At 44.9% G+C, this 19,901-nt stretch overlaps 1 protein-coding gene across 4 annotated transcripts in view; it reads left to right on the forward strand.

Annotated features, from left to right (window-relative positions):
- Positions 1-19,901, forward strand: part of SHANK3 (SH3 and multiple ankyrin repeat domains 3) — a 171,965-nt gene that overhangs the window by 46,517 nt on the left and 105,547 nt on the right. For 3 of the 4 annotated variants that reach the window (XM_056509804.1, XM_056509825.1, XM_056509816.1), the window contains exons 5-11: positions 3,635-3,706; positions 9,716-9,824; positions 12,612-12,763; positions 13,836-14,003; positions 15,293-15,409; positions 17,091-17,168; positions 18,910-18,976. In XM_056509804.1, the coding sequence (XP_056365779.1) occupies positions 3,635-3,706; positions 9,716-9,824; positions 12,612-12,763; positions 13,836-14,003; positions 15,293-15,409; positions 17,091-17,168; positions 18,910-18,976 (763 nt within the window). Of the gene's footprint in view, positions 1-3,634; positions 3,707-9,715; positions 9,825-12,611; positions 12,764-13,835; positions 14,004-15,059; positions 15,075-15,292; positions 15,410-17,090; positions 17,169-18,909; positions 18,977-19,901 lie in introns of those variants that run through there. The other variant, XM_056509834.1, reaches the window with a different exon arrangement.

Here is a 19,901-nt window from a genome sequence, read left to right on the forward strand (position 1 = left end):
TCCATTCCATTCAATATTATTTCATTTCATTTCTATTAGTTCCATTTCATATTATTTTATTTTAGTCTATTTTATTTTCATTCCATTCCATTCAATATTATTTCATTTCACTTCTATTAGTTCCATTTCATATTATTTTATTTTAGTCTATTTTATTTAAATTCCATTCCATTCAATATTGTTCCATTTAATATTATTTTATTTTAGTCTATTTTATTTAAATTCCATTCCATTCAATATTATTTAATTTCATTTCTATTAGTTCCATTTCATATTATTTTATTTTAGTCTATTTTATTTTAATTCCATTCCATTCAATATTATTTCATTTAATTTCTATTAGTTCCATTTCATATTATTTTATTTTAGTCTATTTTATTTAAATTCCATTCAATATTGTTCCATTTCATATTATTTTATTTTAGTCTATTTTAATTCCATTCCATTCAATATTATTTCATTTCATTTCTATTAGTTCCACTTCATATTATTTTGTTTTTATTTTATTTTGTTTTATTTAATTTTTATTTTACTTATCTTATTTTATATTAGTTTGTATTATTATATTTTTATTTTATGTTATATTTTATATTTTATATTTATTATATTTTTTAATTTTTATTTTTATTTTACTGTTTATTATTTTGTTTTATTTCATTTTGTTTTATTTAATTTTTATTTAATTCTTATTTAATTTTTATTTAATTTTTATTTTACTTATTTTATTTTATATTATTTTTATTATTATATTTTTATTTTATGTTATATTTTATATTTCATATTTTATATTTTATATTTATTGTATTTTTAATGTTTAGTTTTATTTTTTATTATTTTGGTTTATTTTATTTTTATTTTTATTTAATTTTTATTTTACTTATTTTATTTTTTAAATTTTATTTTTATCCCGTTTAATACAACCTTTATTTCCTTTAATTTCAATTTAATATTATTTTATTTTAATTTCATTTGATACAAATCAATGCAATTTTCATTTCACTTAATTTTCACTTATTTAAATATTGGTTTAGATTTCAGTTAGTTTAATTGCATTTTGATATTTTTTAAAATTTTATTTTACTTTAATTTAAATTTAATTTTCATTTAACTTATTTTTCATTTGATTTAATGCGGATTTTGATTTAATTAAATTGGATTTTCTATGTTTTTTAATCTTCATCTCACCTTGAGGCCTTATTTCTAATCTATCTCTTCTTTTATCTCTTATTTTTTATATTCTTTTATCTCTTCTCTCTTATCTCTATCTCTAATATTTTATCTCCTATCCTTTATCTCCATTTACCTCTTATCTCTTATTCATTTATCTCTCTTATCTCTCATCTTTGGATGTCTCTTCTCTTTCTTCTCTTTATCTTTTACATTCATTTATCTCTGCTCTCTATCTGGGTTTTTCTCTTATCTCTCTTATCTCTGCTTATCTCTTATCTTTGTATCTTCTCTCTTATTTCTGATCTTTATCTCATATTCATTCATCTCTTATTTCTCTTATTTCTCTTATTTCTCTTATTTCTCTTATCTATCTCTCTTATCTATCTTATCTCTCTTTTATCTCTCTTTTATCTCTCTCTTATCTCTCTTATCTCTCTTATCTATCTCTCTTATCTCCATTACGTTATATTATTTATTTTTCCCTTATTCCTCATGTCTTTTCTCTTATCTCCCCTCAAATATCTCTTATCTCTCATCTCTTATCTCTTATCTTTTTATTCATTATCTATGTTTATATCTTATCTCTTATATATTTTATCTCTTTTTATCTCTTATATCGTACCCTAGATCTGTGTTTGTCTTATCTCTGCCTTATCTCTTATGTCTTATTAATCTATCTCTTTATCTCTTTATTCTTTATCTCTTTATTCTTTATCTCTTTATTCTTTATCTCTTTATATCTTATCTCTTTATCTCTTATCTCTTTATATCTTATATCTTTATGTCTTATCTCTTATTAATATATCCCGTATCCTCTTTTCATTTCATCTCTTATCTCTTATCTTTTACCAATGCATCCCTTATCCCTGCTCGGTGTTTATGTCTTGTCTCTTATCTTATTCATTTATCCCTTATCTCTTATCTTTTTCTTATCTTAATAATTTATCCTTTATCTCTTATCTCTGTTTATCTCTTATCCCTTATCTGGGCCTGTCTCTTTTCGTCTCTTTTCGTCTCTTTTCGTCTCTTTTCGTCTCTTTTCGTCTCTTTTCGTCTCTTTTCGTCTCTTTTCGTCTCTTTTCGTCTCTTTTCGTCTCTTTTCGTCTCTTTTCGTCTCTTTTCGTCTCTTTTCGTCTCTTTTCGTCTCTTTTCGTCTCTTTTCGTCTCTTTTCGTCTCTTTTCGTCTCTTTTCGTCTCTTTTCGTCTCTTTTCGTCTCTTTTCGTCTCTTTTCGTCTCTTTTCGTCTCTTTTCTTTCGTCTCATATATTTTAATTTCTTCTCACATATTTTCATATCTCTTATCACTTTATCTCTTATATCTTATTAATATATCCCTTATCCTCTTTTCATTTCATCCCTTATCTCTTATCTCTTACCAATGTATCCCTTATCACTGCTCGGTGTTTATTTCTTATCTCTTATTAATTTATCCCTTATCTCTTATCTTTTTCTTATCTTAATAATTTATCCTTTATCTCTTATCTCTGTTTATCTCTTATCCCTTATCTGGGTCTGTCTCTTATCTCATTTCTTTTCGTCTCTTTTCATCTCTTTTCCTCTCTTTTCATCTCCTTTCATATCTTTTCTTTCATCTCTCTTCATCTCTTTTCTTTTATATCTTCTAATATATTTTCATTTCTTCTCACATATTTTCATATCTCTTGTCTCTTATCTCTTATTAATATATCCCTTATCCTCTTTTCATTTCATTTCTCCTCATCTCTTATCTCTTACCAATGTATCCCTTATCACTGCTCGGTGTTTATGTCTTATCTCTTATTCATTTATCCCTTATCTCTTATCTTTTTCTTATCTTAATAATTTATCCTTTATCTCTTATCTCTGTTTATCTCTTATCCCTTATCTGGGCCTGTCTCTTTTCGTCTCTTTTCGTCTCTTTTCGTCTCTTTTCGTCTCTTTTCGTCTCTTTTCGTCTCTTTTCGTCTCTTTTCGTCTCTTTTCGTCTCTTTTCGTCTCTTTTCGTCTCTTTTCGTCTCTTTTCGTCTCTTTTCGTCTCTTTTCGTCTCTTTTCGTCTCTTTTCGTCTCTTTTCTTTCGTCTCATATATTTTAATTTCTTCTCACATATTTTCATATCTCTTATCACTTTATCTCTTATATCTTATTAATATATCCCTTATCCTCTTTTCATTTCATCCCTTATCTCTTATCTCTTACCAATGTATCCCTTATCACTGCTCGGTGTTTATTTCTTATCTCTTATTAATTTATCCCTTATCTCTTATCTTTTTCTTATCTTAATAATTTATCCTTTATCTCTTATCTCTGTTTATCTCTTATCCCTTATCTGGGCCTGTCTCTTTCCGTCTCTTTCCGTCTCTTTTCATCTCCTTTCATATCTTTTCTTTCATCTCTCTTCATCTCTTTTCTTTTATATCTTCTAATATATTTTCATTTCTTCTCACATATTTTCATATCTCTTATCTCTTATCTCTCTCCCGGCAGTTCCGCTACAAGCGCCGCGTGTATTCCCAGCCCCTGCTGGACGACAAACAGTTCGCCAAGCTGCACACCAAGGTGAGCCCGAATTCCCGGGAATTCCCTGGAATTCCAAAGGGGAAACCCCCTCCAGGCCCAGAATTCCCACGAAATTCCAAAGGGAAACCCCTGGGAAACCCCTCCAGGAATTCCAGGATAAGGGAACGAATCGAGGCATTCCTGGTGCAAAAACCAGAATGGGAGCAGAGGTGAGCCTGGAATTCCCATGGAATTCCCATGGAAAACTGCTGGAGAACTCTTCTATCCCCGGAATTCCAGGATATCCCGAGGAATCCCAGCGTTCCCAGTGTCAAAACCAGAATGGGAGTGGAGATGAGACCAGAATTTCCATGGAATTCTCATGGAATTTACCCAAAAAACCCTGGAGACTCATGGAATTCTCGTGGGAAATCCCTGGGAAACTCCTCCAGGTCTGGAATTCTGAGATATCCCAATGAATTCCAGCATTCCCAGTGCCCAAACCAGAATGGGAGCACTGGGAAAGAATTCTTTGGATTTTATCCATGGGGTGGGATTGAGCAGGAAAAGCATCACAGGGCTGCTGAAATCCAGGATCGTGGATTTTTTCCTTTTTTTTCCTTTTTTTCCTTTTTTTCCTTTTTTACTTTTTTTCTTTTATTTCTTTTTTTTTCCTTTTTTTTCCCTTTTTTCCCTTTTTTCCCCTATTTTTCCCCTTTTTTCCCTCTTTTTTCCCCTTTTTTCCCTTTTTCCCTTTTTCCCTTCTTTTTCCCTTTTTCCCTTTTTCCCTTTTTCCCTTTTTCCCTTTTTCCCTTTTCCCCTTTTCCCCTTTTCCCCTTTTCCCCTTTTCCCCTTTTCCCCTTTTCCCCTTTTCCCCTTTTCCCCTTTTCCCCTTTTCCCCTTTTCCCCTTTTCCCCTTTTCCCCTTTTCCCCTTTTCCCCTTTTCCCCTTTTCCCCTTTTTCCCTTTTTCCCTTTTTCCCTTTTTCCCTTTTTCCCTTTTTCCCTTTTTCCCTTTTTCCCTTTTTCCCTTTTTCCCTTTTTCCCTTTTTCCCTTTTTCCCTTTTTCCCTTTTTCCCTTTTTCCCTTTTTCCCTTTTTCCCTTTTTCCCTTTTTCCCTTTTCCCCTTTTTCCCTTTTTCCCTTTTCCCCTTTTCCCCTTTTTCCCTTTTTTTCCTTTTTTTCCTTTTTTTCCTTTTTTTCCTTTTCCTTGTGTGGCTTTTCCTGAGCCTGTGGGAATTTTGGGAAGGAGCTTTTCCCTTTTCCCCCTTTCCCCCCTTTTCCCTTTTCCCCCTTTCCCCCCTTTTCTCCCTTTTCCCACTTCTCCCCTTTTTCCTCCTTTTCCCTTTTTTCCCCCGCCCCTTTTCCTTTTCCTGTTTTTTGGTCTTTTGTTTTTTCCAGAGCCTATGGAATTTTGGGAAGGAGCTTTCCCCTTTCCCCGCTTTCCCCCTTTTCCCATTTTTTCCACTTTTCTCTTTTCCCTTTCCCTTTCCTTTGGGCTCTTTTTCCTGAACCCGTGGGAATTTGGGAAGGAGCTTTTCCTTGGCCTTTTCCTGGCCCGTGGATATTTGGGAATGGCGGGTAGGATCAGCCAGGAACCACAGGGACAATTCCAGCAGCTCCATCCTCATTCCGTGCCCGTTGGAGCGGGCACGGATCGACCTTTCCCGGGAAAGGCTGAGATTGGAGCAGCTCCCGGGAAAGGTTGGGATTGGAGCTGGATCCAGAGGGAACGGGAGCAGGGATGGGATCGTGGCTGGCACGGGGACACCGGGGCACCCGGAGAGCCGCGGGAACGGTACGGGAACATCGGGAAAACATCGGGATAACATGGGAATAACATCGGGATAACATGGGAATAACATCGGGGTAACATGGGAATAACATCGGGAAAACATCGGGATAACTAACATCGGGAAAACATCGGGATAACATGGGAATAACATCGGGAAAACAAACATCGGGATAACATGGGAATAACATCGGGAAAACATGGGAATAACATCGGGAAAACATCGGGATAACAAACATCGGAATAATATCGGGAAAACATCGGGAAAACATCAGGATAACATGGGAATAACATCGGGAAAACAAACATCGGGAAAACAAACATCGGGAAAACAAACATCGGGAAAACATCGGGATAACATGGGAATAACATCGGGAAAACAAACATCGGGATAACATCAGGAAAACAAACATCGGGATAACATCGGGAAAACAAACATCGGGATAGCATCGGGATAGCATCGGGAAAACATCGGGATAACATGGGAATAACATCGGGGTAACATCGGAATAACATCGGGATAACATCGGGATAACGGGCAGGGATCATTCCCTGGGATGCTGCAGGGAACGATTTGGAATTCAGCACGGAAATTCCATGGGGTTTGGGAGCTCAGAATTCCAGGTTCAGTTCCCGGCAATTCCTGTTGTGGTTTCTGGGAATTCCTGCTTTGGTTCCTCAGAATTGCTGTTTCAAATCCTGGGAATTCCTGCTTCAAATCCTGGGAGGTTTCTCCTTCAAATCCTGAGAACTTCTGTTTCAGTTTCTGGGAATTCCTGCTGCTTTTCCTGAACCTGTGGGATTTTGGGAACGACCTATTCCCTTTTTTCCCTTTTCCCTTTTCACCCTTTTCCCCTTTTTCCTCTTTTCTCTCTATTTCCTTTTCCCCATTTTTTGGGAAAGGTTTCTGGAGGTTCCTGCTTTTTTTGGTTTCTGGGAATTCCTGCTGCTTTTCCTGAGCCAGTGGGATTTTGAGAAGAAGCTTTCCCCTTTTTTTCCCCTTTTTTTCCCCTTTTTTTTCCTTTTTTTCCCCTTTTTTCCCTTTTTTTCCCCTTTTTCCCCTTTTTCCCCTTTTTCCCCTTTTTCCCCTTTTTCCCCTTTTTCCCCTTTTTCCCCTTTTTCCCCTTTTTCCCCTTTTTCCCCTTTTTCCCCTTTTTCCCCTTTTTCCCCTTTTTCCCCTTTTTCCCCTTTTTCCCCTTTTTCCCCTTTTTTCCCCTTTTTCCCCTTTTTCCCCTTTTTCCCCTTTTTCCCCTTTTTTCCCTTTTTTCCCTTTTCCCCCTTTTTTCCCTTTTCCCCCTTTTTTCCCTTTTCCCCCTTTTTTCCCTTTTCCCCCTTTTTTCCCTTTTCCCCCTTTTTTCCCTTTTCCCCCTTTTCCCCCTTTTCCCCCTTTTCCCCCTTTTTCCCCTTTTTCCCCTTTTTCCCCTTTTTTCCCTTTTCCCCCTTTTCCCCCTTTTTTCCCTTTTCCCCCTTTTCCCCCTTTTTACCTTTTTCCTTTTCCCTTTTTCTGGGAAAGTTTCTGGGGTTTCCTGCTTTGGTTTCTGGGAATTTCTCTTTCAGTTCCTGGGAGATTTCTCTTTCAAATCCTGGGAATTTCTGCTTCAGTTTCTGAGGAATTTCTGTTTCAATTTTTGGGGAGATCTGGCTTTGATTTCCGGGAATTCCTGCTTCAGTTTCCAAGGAATTCCCGCTCTTCCATATGTTTAATATTGAGGTTTTCCTTAGACCTGGGATGGGGCTTTCCTGGGATTTCTGGCTCTGTCTGATTCCTCGGGCAGGGAAATGTTGGATTTTCTGGGATTGGCAGGATTGGGATGTCCTGAGGCTCGGGAATATCTGGAATCTCGCAGCCTCTGGACAGTCCCACCCAAACTAAAGCCAAGCAGGAAAATTTCCCAAATTTAGGGTCAGAATTTTAGAGGCAGGAGACTGTTCAGGATTTGAACACCTTTCAAAGATGATTCCTAAATTTTCCTGGAAATAAAAAACATGGAATTGCGGAACATTTTGATTGGGAAGGATCTCCAGGATCATTGTGGCCAACCTGGGATGGATCCAACAATTAAAATTAAAATAATCCCATTTTTAAGTGCCAGGCTCTGCTTGGATTCCTTGGATCCCTTGGGATCTGTGGCTGTTTCTCCCAGATATTTTTCCCAGTTGATTGTAGGAGAATTCCCAGGGAATTTTGGAACAGGACAGAAAAAATCCCCTTTGGAAAAGGGCAATCCCGTTGTGCTAGGGAAGGAAAACATGGATGGGAAAACCTTGGAATTTTCTGAAGGATCCGGGTAGAAAAAAAGCCCTTCCTACCTCTCTGTCACCTCCAACTTCTCATTTTCCTGGAAAAATGATGGAATGAAAGGCAGGAGAGCAGGATTTCTTGGATGAGAGAGCCCAGCTGGATCTCAGGGAGTGTTTGGAGAGAAGCAGAAGGGGAAAAGTGGGAAAAAAAAATAAAAATAGTGGAGTGGGATAAAGGAGTCGGACAGGGTGACAAAAATGAGATCCAAAGAAAATTCGGGAATTCAGGGGCTTCCCATGGAAAAGGCGTGATGTGGATTTGAGGGTCTGGGGATTTTGGGATGGAATTCCCGAGTTCTAGATCCCTGGAAGTGTCCAAGGAAAGCTTGGAGGTATCCCGGATGGTGGGATTGGAATGGGGTTTAAAATCCGTGGATCCCACCCCAAACCATTCCAGGATTTTGGGAACACGGAGGCTCCGAATCCATCCCGAGGGATTTTTATGGAATTCAGGGATGGAAAAGGGAAGGGAGACCCTTCCTGTGTTCCTGCCTTTGGAATGGGATGGGGTTGGGATTTGAGGTCCTTTCCCACCCCAAAAATTCCAGGATTCCCGGTGCCATGGCTCCGGAGATTCCAGCTGTGCAATTCCAGCTGTGCAATTCCAGCGGCTCTGCCTCATCCCGGCGCGGCAGGAAATCCATAATTCCCTCTTTCCGTGGGATCAATGGATCCATTTGCTGCTGCCTGGCAAATCCATGGATTTGTTCCAGCCTCTCCCGGCTCCAAGGGCACGGCTGGCCTCAATTCCAGCTCTTTGGATTTTTTTGTGATTTTTTCCCAAAGCTCAATTTTGTAAGGTCGGGTTGGAATCAGTTCTCCCCACCACCAAAAAAAAAAAAAAAAAAATCCTCCCATGAAATGTCTGGAAATCTGGGAATGTAGGAGCTGGGATTTTCCTACTGGAGCCATTCCTGCCTCTGGAATCCAAGAATTTAACAATGATTTCATGAAGTCATGAATAAAACGGAAAAAATCCCGCAACAATTTGGGAATTTAAGGCAAATCTTTGGGAATTCTGGCTTGGGGAGAACAAAATTCCGACCCCAAAATTTGGGATGGAGGGGAGGGACCGCCAGCCTGAATTCCCATGGGATGATCCAGCAATTCCAAGGAATGTGCAGCCTCCTCATCCCTGGAATTGTTGGACTAACCTGGGATAGTGGGAGGAGTCCGTGCCCTTGGAATGGGATGGAATTTCTGCTCCTATCCCACCCAAATTCCAGAATTCCCAAATTCCCTCCCAAGCATTTTCCTCATCCCACTTGGCATTCCCAATTTTCCAGCTGGAAATCATCCGAATAAATGCGGGAACGTGGCGTTTTTTTGGGAATCATCCCTCCTAAAAAGGTTCATTTTTCTGTATGGAATTAAGGCAGGGAATGTTGGAATTGGAATTTTTTCCTCAGATGTGAAATCCAGTTTCAGATTCTCCATTTCCTCGGAGCTTTTCCCAAATTTTCTCCTCAGTTCCCAACATTTCTGTGAGTCAGGTTTTCCAGGATTTCTGTCAGAGCTGGAATTTGTAAGGTCGGGTTGGAATCAGCTCCTCCAAAAAAAAAATCATCTGATGCGATAGTCTGGAAATCTGGGAATGTGGGAACTGGGATTTTCCCACTGGAGCCATCTCTGCCTCCAGAATCCAGGAATTTAACAATGACTTCATCAAACCATGAGAAAAATGGAAAAAATCCCAACATTTTGGGAATTCAAGGCAAATCATTGGGAATGCCGGCTTGGGGAGAACAAAATTCCAATCCCAAAATTTGGGATAGAGGGGAGGGACCGCCATGAATTCCCATGGGATGATCCAGCAATCCCAGTTGGAGGAGTCCCGGAAGGACAATTTGGATTTCCTTTCCAACTGGAATTCAGTCCCTTTATCCCAATTTTCCTTGGGTTTTCCGGATGGGTCTGCCCCCCCGGCGGCTTTTCCCGGGATTTCGGGCTGCTCACGCCGCGGTTTTTCCCGAATCCAGGCGAATCTGAAGAAATTCATGGAGTACGTGCAGATGCTGAACTCGGAGAAGGTTTGCAGGCTGCTGGAAAAGGGGCTGGATCCCAACTTCCACGATCCCGACACCGGAGGTCAGTTCCACATTTTCCTCTGGATTCGGGAGCTCTTCCGGGAATGAACCAGCTCAACATTCCCAATTCCTTCCCAGAATTTCCTCTGGAATTTTTTTCCTCGTTGTCCCCGTCGTTTTTTTGGGGGTTTTATGGCACAATTCCCACTTTTCAGAGGTTTTTGGGAATGTGGTGTTCCTTAGGGATAACTCTTCCCAGTTCACCATCCCACATTTCTCCTCTTGGAATATTTTCCCTTCCTGCTCTCACTTCAAGTCCTTGCCTTTTCCAGCTCCTGTTGGATGAAGGGATTGGGATCTCCAAAATCCCTGGATTGGGAGCTTTGGGGATTTTTTGGGAATGTTGGTTTGCTTCCGGTGGATTTCCCAGGAAAATGGGCTGGATGCTGGAAGAGCAGAGTGGGAATGAGCCAGGAATGAGCTTCTCCTGTTGGAATTTTTGGGAATGACTCCCATGGAAAACTGGAAAATCCTGCTTGGAAAAATGTTTTCCTGCAGGATTTAATCCCATTAATGGGCTGGGAATGACTGGGAATAACGGGGATGAATCATTCCTGCTTGGAAAAAGGTTTTCCTGTAGGATTTAATCCCATTTTAGTGGTCTGGAAATGACTGGGATGAAAAATATTGGGAAAATATTCCTGAGCAGGGATTAATCCCAGTAATGGGCTGGGAATAACTGGGATGAGCAATAAAATCGCCTGAGCTTCCTGGAAAACCCCAAGCTGATCCCATGGATTCCAAACTTCGGGAATGTCCATTTTAATGGATTCTGGGAAAGGTTTTAAGCTGTGCCAAGGGCTTATTCCCATTTTCCCGGCTCTGCTTGGATGGAAAAATAGGAAAAAATCCACTTTGGGAAGCACCTCCAGCCCCGTTTTGAGGCTGTTCCCATTTCAGGGTTGCAGGAAAGATATTCCAGGAAAGATTCCTGGGATTTGAAAGGGATGAAAAAGCCCAAAAAAATCCACAGTTGCTTCCTGTGGGGACACTGAAAAAGTGGGAATTAAAGAAAAAACCCGGATCCAGGAGAAGTTCCCGTTGTTCTGAAATGAAAGTCAAACCCCAGGGATGGTTCTTCCAGAGAAAAGAAAGGAAAAAAAAAAAAAACCCTTGGATATTTAACGAGGGATATTTAATGAGGGACAGCAGGGAAGGGAGAGGAGCCCAGGAAAATGTTGGAATTAGAAAAGAGGATTCAAAACCCTTGAAATAATGTTGGGAAAAATTGCTGTGGGAATCAGGAATGGGGGAGGGAAAGGGAGCTGGAACCAGGCTGGGAAAACTGGGAATGTTCTCCTGGAGAAGGGAAGGATCCAGGGAGAGCTTCCAGCACATTCCAGGTCTAAAGGGGCTCCAGGAGAGCTGGAATTTGGGAAAGGTGTGGAGGGACAGGAGCCAGGGAATGGCATCCCACTGGGAAAGGTGAGATTGGGGTGGGAATTTGGGAAGGAATTCCTGGCTGGGATAGAATTCCCAGAGCAGCTGTGGCTGCCCCTGGATCTTTGGAATGTCCAAGGAAATGTTGGAGCAGCCTGGGATCATGGGTTTGTCCCTGCCCGTGGAATGGGATGGGAATGATCTCATGGATGGGGATGAGAGGACCTTGGAATGTTCCTTCTCCAAATCACCATGGAATTACCGAGGCTGGGAAAGAATTCCAAAGTCACCAATCCAAGCTGTGCCCGATCCCCACCAGAGCTTGTGTGGAATTCCAGGAATTCCTTGGATTCCTCCAGGGATGGCGACTCCAAACCTCCCTGGGCAGCCCCTGAGCGCCCTTCCCATGGAAAAATGATCCCAAAAATCCCAGCAGAGCTCCCCTGGCCCCGATCCCGGCGCAGATCCCGCTTTTCCCTGCACGGATCCCCGGCAGCCCCTGGGCCCTTCCCGAGGCACTGCCGCCATTCCGTGGGCAGGAATTCCAGAATTCCGGAATCCCGGCCTGGCCTGGCTGGGAAGGAGCTCCAAGCCCATCCCAAAGGTGCCTCTGGAGCCTCCTTGGCTCCAGGCTGAGCCCCTTCCCAAATCCCTCCGGAGTTTTCCTTGCTCCTTTGTATTCCCTGGCCACACTCCAACCCCTCTCTATCCTGAGATCCGGAACTTTCCTGTGGAATGTGCAAAAATTTCTCCTGGAGTTTCTTTCCTGCTCTGGATCCTGGGCATTCCTTTATTCCTTTATTTGTTCCAGCCCCTTTTCCATGATTTCCTAATGGGACAAACTTGCCACAGACACAGAATTCCGGCCTTTTCTTCTCCATTTTGTATCCATTATGTGTCCAGACCCAATCCCGTGGCATTCCTTACATTTTATAATTCCCACTCTCCTCTGGGAATCCCCATGAGGGATTCCCTTGGTCCTGGAATTCTTGGCATTCCCAGCAGGATTTGTGGGATTTGGAGCAGCAACCTCGAGGCAAGTCAGGAGCATCCAGAGGCTTCTCCTGATTGGAATCCACCCCTTATCCTGGGATGAGGATTTTTCCATTGTTAGCACCAGATTTGGGAATTCCCAAGGAGTCAAGAAGACTCCATGATTCCCTAGATCCCATTCCCAACATACTTTGACCGCTTTGCCACCAAATCCTAATTGGATGGAATTTTCCATCCAATTCCCATTTCCCGCTGCCCAGGACATCCTTGGGAATACCTGGGAGGAAAAACTCGGCCTCTGCTCCCATCCCGGTGGAGCCGATCCCAAGCCCCAGGGTGATCTCCCCAGCTGGGATCCCGTCCCACGGGTGTGCCGGGCATTCCATGGATGTCCCCCGTTCCCGGGTCCTTGCAGAGTGCCCGCTGACGGCGGCGGCGCAGCTGGAGCTCAGCGCCGAGATGATCAAGGCGCTGCGGAACGGCGGCGCCCACCTGGATTTCCGGACCCGCGAGGGAATGACGGCGCTGCACAAAGCCGTGAGGTGTCGGAATCACGCGGCCCTGCTGGTCAGTGATGGGATTTTCCTTTTCCTTTTCCTTTTCCTTTTCCTTTTCCCCTTTTCCTTTTCCTTTTCCTTTTCCCCTTTTCCTTTTCCTTTTCCTTTTCCCCTTTTCCTTTTCCTTTTCCTTTTCCTTTTCCTTTTCCTTTTCCTTTTCCTTTTCCTTTTCCTTTTCCTTTTCCTTTTCCTTTTCCTTTTCCTTTTCCTTTTCCTTTTCCTTTTCCTTTTCCTTTTCCTTTTCCTTTTCCTTTTCCTTTTCCTTTTCCTTTTCCTTTTCCTTTTCCTTTTCCTTTTCCTTTTCCTTTTCCTTTTCCTTTTCCTTTTCCTTTCCCTTCATCCCTCATTCCCTCTCTCCTTCTTTCCCTCCCTCCCTCCTCTTTCCCAGATTTTCCTTTCCTCCTCCCCCTCTGTCCCTCCCTTCTCCTTTCCCCTTCCCAGATTTTCCCTTTTTTCTCTCATTTCCCCCTTACTTTTCCTCCTCCTTTCCTCCTTTCTTCCCTCCTTTCATCCTGCCTTCCATCCCTCCTTTCATCCTTTTTTCTCTCATTTCCCCCTTCCTTTTCCCCCTCATTTCCTCCTTTCCTCCTTTCTTCCCTCCTTCCATCCCTTTTTTCCTCCTTTCTCCCCTCTTTCCCCCTCCTTTTCCCCCTCGTTTTCCTCCTCTTTCCCCCCTTCCCCCTCCTTTCTTCCCTCCTTTTCCCCTCTTTTCTTCCCTCCTTCCATCCATTTTTTTCCTCCTTTCTCCCCTCTTTTCCCCCTCCTTTTCCCCCTCGTTTTCCTCCCTTTTCCCCCCCTTCCCCCCCTCCTTTCTTCCCTCCTTTCTCCCCTCTTTTCTTCCCTCTTTTCCCCTCCTTTTCCCCTCTTTTTTCCCCTCCTTTCTTCCCTCCTTATTTCCATTCCTCTTTTCCTTCTTTCTTCCCTCCTTTTCCCTCTTTTTTCCCTCCTTTCTTCCCTCCTTATTTCCATCCCTCCTTTCCCCCCTCTCTCCCTCCCTCCCCCCATTTCCCTCCAGGCCTCTCCCTTGCCCGTTCCCTCATCCCGCCCATTCCCACGGGATTTTTCCCGCTTTTCCCCGGCAGACGCTGCTGGATCTGGGAGCATCCCCGGACTACAAGGACAGCCGGGGCCTGACCCCGCTGTACCACAGCGCCATGGTGGGGGGAGACCCCTACTGCTGCGAGCTGCTGCTGCACGACTACGCCCGCCTGGGCTGCGTGGACGAGAACGGCTGGCAGGAGATCCACCAGGTGGGACGGGGCGGGATCCGCAGGGGTGGGATCTGAATGGATGGGATCTGAATGGATGGGATCGGCAGGGGTGGGATTCACAGGGATGGGATCCGCAGGGATGGGATCCGCAGGGGTGGGATTCACAGGGGTGGGATCCGCAGGGATGGGATCTGAATGGATGGGATCCGCAGGGGTGGGATCCAAAGGGGTGGGATCCAAAGGGGTGGGATCCACAGGGATGGGATCCACAGGGATGGGATCCACAGGGATGGGATCTGAATGGATGGGATCGGCAGGGATGGGATCCTCAGGGGTGGAATCTGAATGGATGGGATCCGCAGGGATGAGATCCACAGGGATGGGATCTGAATAGATGGGATCCAGAGGGATGGGATCTGCAGGGGTGGGATCTGAATGGATGGGATCCACATGGATGGAATCTGAAGGGGTGGGATCCAAAGGGATGGGATCCACAAGGATGGGATCCGCAGGGATGGGATCTGAATGGATGGGATCCGCAGGGGTGGGATCCAAAAGGGTGAGATCCAAAGGGGTGGGATCCAAAAGGATGGGATCCAAAGGGATGGGATCCACAGGGGTGTAATCTGAATGGATGGGATTGGCAGAGGTGGGATCCAAAGGGATGGAATCCAAAAGGATGGGATCCACAGGGATGGAATCTGAAGGCATGGGATCCGCAGGGGTGGGATCCACAGGGATGGGATCCAAAGAGATGGGATCCACATGGACGGGATCCACAGGGATGGAATCTGAAGGGATGGGATCCACAGGGGTGGGATCCAAAGGGGTGGGATCCACAGGGGCAGGATCCACAGGGATGGGATCCGGCCATAAGAAATGTTCTCCCTGGTGCCCATTGATGGGGCTGGCAGGAGATCTACCAGGTGGGATGGGATGGGATCCACAGGGATGGGATCCAAAGGGGTGGGATTCAAAGGGGTGGGATCTGGCTGTGGGAATGTTCTCCTGGTGCCCATGGATGGAGTGGTTCTATCCCTGGGATTGAGGGCTGGATTATGGGAATGTTCTCCTGGTGCTCAGGGATGGGGCTGGCAGGAGATCCACCAGGTGGGATGGGATCCAAAGGGGTAGGATCAGCAGCTGGGATGGGATTGGCAGGGATAGGATCAGCAGGGATGGGATCCAGCCATGGGAATGTTCTCCTGGTACTTATGGATGGGGCTGGCAGGAGATACTCCAGGTGGGATGGGATCTGCAGGGATGAGATCCAGCCACGGGAACGTTCTCCTGGTACCCATGGATGGTTTTTCCTGTTTTCCCTCCAGGCCTGTCGCTACGGACACGTGCAGCACCTGGAGCATCTCCTGTTCTACGGAGCGGACATGACGGCGCAGAACGCCTCAGGAAACACCGCCCTGCACATCTGCGCCCTCTACAACCAGGTGGGACACGGGGACGGGGACACGGACAGGGACAGCGAGGGGCCGGTGGCACCACCCCGGGACGCTCCTGGATCTCCCCATTCCCAAATCCAGAGGTGGAATCCATTCGCTGTCCTGGGATGAGGCTGTTCCTCCTTGGAGCTCCTGATTTTGGGTTCATTCCAAGGTGGAATCTGTGGGATTTGGGGACAGGGACAGCACGGGGCAGGTGGCACCACCCCGGGACACTCCTGGACCTTCCCATTCCCAAATTCAGAGGTGGAATCCATTCCCTGTCCTGGGATGAGGCTGTTCCTCCTCGGAGCTTCTGGGTTTGGGTTCCATCTCGTGCTGGAATCTGGATTTGGGGACAGGGGACACCTCAGGGGAGGTGGCACCACCTCAGGACACTCCTGGACCTTCCCATTCCCAAATCCAGAGGTGGAATCCATCCCTGTCCCAGGATGTGGCCATTCCTCCTTGGAGCCCCAGAATGGTTTGGGATTTCACAGGAGAACATCCCATGGTGAAATCTGTGGGATTTGGGAACAGGGACAGTAAGGGGCAGGTGGCACCAGCTCAGGACACTCTTGGATCTCCCCATTCCCAAATCCAGAGGTGGAATCCATCCCTGTCCCGGGATGAGGCTGTTCCTCCTTGGAGCTCCTGATTTTGGGTTCATTCCAAGGTGGAATCTGTGGGATTTGGGGACAGGGACAGCATGGGGCAGGTGGCACCACCCCGGGACGCTCCTGGACCTCCCCATTCCCGAATCCAGAGGTGGAATCCATCCCTGTCCCAGGATGTGGCCATTCCTCCTTGGAGCCCCAGCATGGTTTGGGATTTCACAGGAGAACATCCCATGGTGAAATCTGTGGGATTTGGGGACAGGGACAGCGAGGGGCAGGTGGCACCAGCTCAGGACACTCTTGGACCTTCCCATTCCCAAATCCATTCGTTGTCCCGGGATGAGGCTGTTCCTCCTTGCAGCCCCTGATTTTGGGTTCATTCCAAGGTGGAATCTGTGGGATTTGGGGATGGGGGACACCACAGGGGAGGTGACACCACCCCAGGACACTCCTGGATCTCTCCATTCCCAAATCCAGAAGTGGAATCCATCCCTATCCTGGGATGAGGCTGTTTCTTCTTGGAGTCCTAGTCAGGTTTGGGATTTTCCAAGAAAACATTCCATGTTTTAATATTTTTGATTCCCATAGAAGGAGCAGAACCCTCAGGGAAGTGGCAGAATTCCTTGGAAAAGGGGCCAAATCCTTGGACAAGGGGCAGAATCTTTGGGAAAGGAGGAAGATTTATGGGAAAGGGGCAGAATCCTTGGAAGAAGTGAAGAATTCCTTGGAAAAGGGGCAGAATCTTTGGAAAAGGAGTGGAATCCTTGGAAAAGGCCCAGAATTCCTTGGAAAAGGAGGGAAATCCTTGGAAGAGGGGCAGAATTCCTTGGAAAAGGCAGAGAATCCTTGGAGAAGGGACAGAATCCTTGGAATCTGGATCTGGATGATCCCAAAGATTCCTTCCAACCCAATGCATCCTGGAATTCCATAATTCCATAACTTGTTTCCTTTCGGGTCGGGAACACCAAATCCTTAGGGAATGTTCATCCTCTCTCTTCCCAAAGGATTTTCCAGATCTGTTGCTCCCAATCCTGATCAAATTCCCGTTTTCCCTGTATTTTTATTTTCCCCAGGAAAGCTGTGCCCGGGTTCTCCTCTTCCGAGGCGCCAGCAAGGAAATCCGGAATTACAACAGCCAGACGGCATTCCAGGTGAGCAGAATTCCCAGGAATCCTATGGAGCTTCCCAGTATTCCCACAGCAGCTTTCCCGTGGATCCAGGGATTTTTCCAGGTGGGGTTTGTTCCACCAGGGTGGGATTTAGGATGAGCATTCGGCACCGTAGCAGGAAGGAGGAAAAGGCACACGGAATTCCGGGATAAGGATGGGAATGGAGGGGTTTTGTGGGATGTGGAGGTGGGAAGGGGGAATTGTTGATGTTTTTTTTGGGATGGGAGTTTTTGGGATGGAATGGAGTCTTTGGGAAAGGAGCAGAATCCTTGGAGGATTTGGAGATTTTGGGGATTTTGGGATTTGGGATTTAGAGCATTAGGGGGTTTGTGACTTTGAGATTTAAAGATTTGAGGATTTGAGGGTTTGGGGATTTGGGGATTTGAGGATCTAAAGATTTGGATACTTGGAGTCTTCAGGATTTGGGGACTCGAGGGTTTCAGGATTTGGGAACTTGGAGATTTGGGCTCAAGGATTTCAGGATTTGGGGATTTGAGGATTTGGGTATTTTGGGATTTGGGGACTAAGAGAATTAGGGAGTTTGGAACTTTGGGACTTCAGGACTTCAAGATTTGGGGATTTGAGGATTTAGGGATTTGGGGGTTTGGGGATTTGGGGGACTTGAGAATTTAGGGACGTGGAGAATTAGGAATTTGTGGTTTTGAGGATTTGAGGACCTGGACACTTGGGAATTTGAGGACTTCAGGATTTGGGGGTTGGGGGATTTTGGGATTTGGGGACTTGGAGAATTAAAGGCTTCGGGACTCTGGGATTTGAGGATTTGGGGATTTGGGGATTTGTATACTTGAAAACTTCAGGATTTGGGGGATTTGGGACTTTTGGGGTTTTGAAGATTTGGGAATTTGGAGGATTTGGGGATTTGGGGTTTTGAAGATACGGGGATTTGGGTACTTAAGGACTTCAGGATTTAGGGATTTTGGGATTTGAGGACTTGGAGAATTAGGAACTTTGGGATTTGGAGATTTGAAAATTTGGGGTATTGAGAATCTGGGGATTTGGGATTTGGATACTTGAAGACTTCAGGATTTGGGGATTGGGAATTTTTGGGGATTTGGGGACTAGAGAATTTGGGGACATGGAGAATTAGGGATTTGGGCATTTGAGGATTTGGGGGACTTCAGGATTTCAGGATTTGAAGATTTAGGGACTTGAGGATTTTGGGATTTGGGGACATGGAGAATTGAGGGTTTGGGGACTTTAGGGACTGGGGGAGTTGGGAATTTGGGGATTTGAGGACATGGGGGTTTGGGGATCTGAGGATTTGGAAATTTGGGAATTTAGGTATTTGGGAACTCGGGGATTTGGGAATTTGGCTGCTGGCAGATCCCTTCCCATCAGGAACAGGCTGCTCAGGGCATTCCCAATCCCTGGAAATTTCCCCAAATCCTTTGGATGTTGCCCTTGGGGACACATCCAGCTCGCCTGGCTGATCCCAAACCTCTTCCAAATTCCATGACTTTACCCGGGATCCAAACCCAACACCTTGGGAGCATTCCAGGATTCGGGATGAATTCCTGGCTGGAATCTGGGAATTCCAGGGGACATGGATTGTCTCCAAGCCAGGACCACCCAAACACTGTCCTGGGAAGGCGTCGGCACCTCAGAATTCCCGGATGATCCCAGGCAGAAGAATCCTTGGCTTTCCCCCACGGAAAGCAGCTCTTCCGGAGCCGCTCATCCCGGTTTTCCGGCTCTTTTCCAGGTGGCCATCATTGCAGGGAATTTCGAGCTGGCGGAAATCATCAAAACCCACAAAGAGTCCGATGTTGGTGAGTTGGATTTTTCCAGGTTTTCCTTTTTTTTTTCTTTTTTTTTTTTCTCCTTTTCTGTGGATACCAAGGATGGACTGGGGGGGGAGGATGAATGGATTTTTCCCGGTGTTGCATCCATGGATTTTCCCATGGAAGCTGCAGCCACTTTGGATCTTGGAAGTGTCCGAGAGATTCCTGTGGGGTTCAGGCTGTTTTTCCAGCCTGGCTGACATTCCCAAGGTCTGGAATTATCCTGGAATTACTCTGCTGTAAAATCTGAGTTTTTTCTCTCTTTCTGCATCCATGAGGGATTTCATTCCCAAAACCAGGGATTTGGGGCAAGGAGGGAAAATCCTCTGGGAATAGGAGTAAAGTGGGTGTTTTTCTGGTTGGATTTGCTTTTTTTTTAAGGAATATTTTGGGAATTTTTGTCCTTTGGGTTGCCTTTGCTATCCTTCCCATGTCCCTATGGGAGAAATTCCAGGGAAAAGTGGGTTTGGATCAGGAATTAAATCCACACTTGTTGCGTTTCCTTGGATGATCCCGAGGAATTTACGGATCCAGTGCTGCCGATGGAGGGAGCAGTGGGAATTCTTAGCACAAAGGAACGGAGCCGTGGGATCAGCAGCTGGAAAAATAATTTAGGGAAAAGATTCCTGGCTGGGAGAATTCCCAGAAAATTCCCTATGGCTGCCCCTAGATTCCCTGGAATGTCCAAGGTTGGAACAGCCTGGGATGGTGGGAAGGGGTGGGATTGGGTGGGATTTAAGGTCCTTTCCCACCCAAATTCCTGGAATTCCATGAAAACACTGAAATGAAGGAAAACAAGGATCCATTTTTAGGGAATTCGCAGCAGGAATTGAGCTTGGCTCAATCCCAAAAATCCTTTCTCACATTTTTTTTTCTCCCTTAATCCTGACAGCCAGAACTGGAAATTTGGGGT

Source organism: Oenanthe melanoleuca, chromosome 1A, assembly GCF_029582105.1.
Source record: "Oenanthe melanoleuca isolate GR-GAL-2019-014 chromosome 1A, OMel1.0, whole genome shotgun sequence".
In the NCBI taxonomy this organism is placed as follows: Eukaryota; Metazoa; Chordata; class Aves; order Passeriformes; family Muscicapidae; genus Oenanthe; species Oenanthe melanoleuca.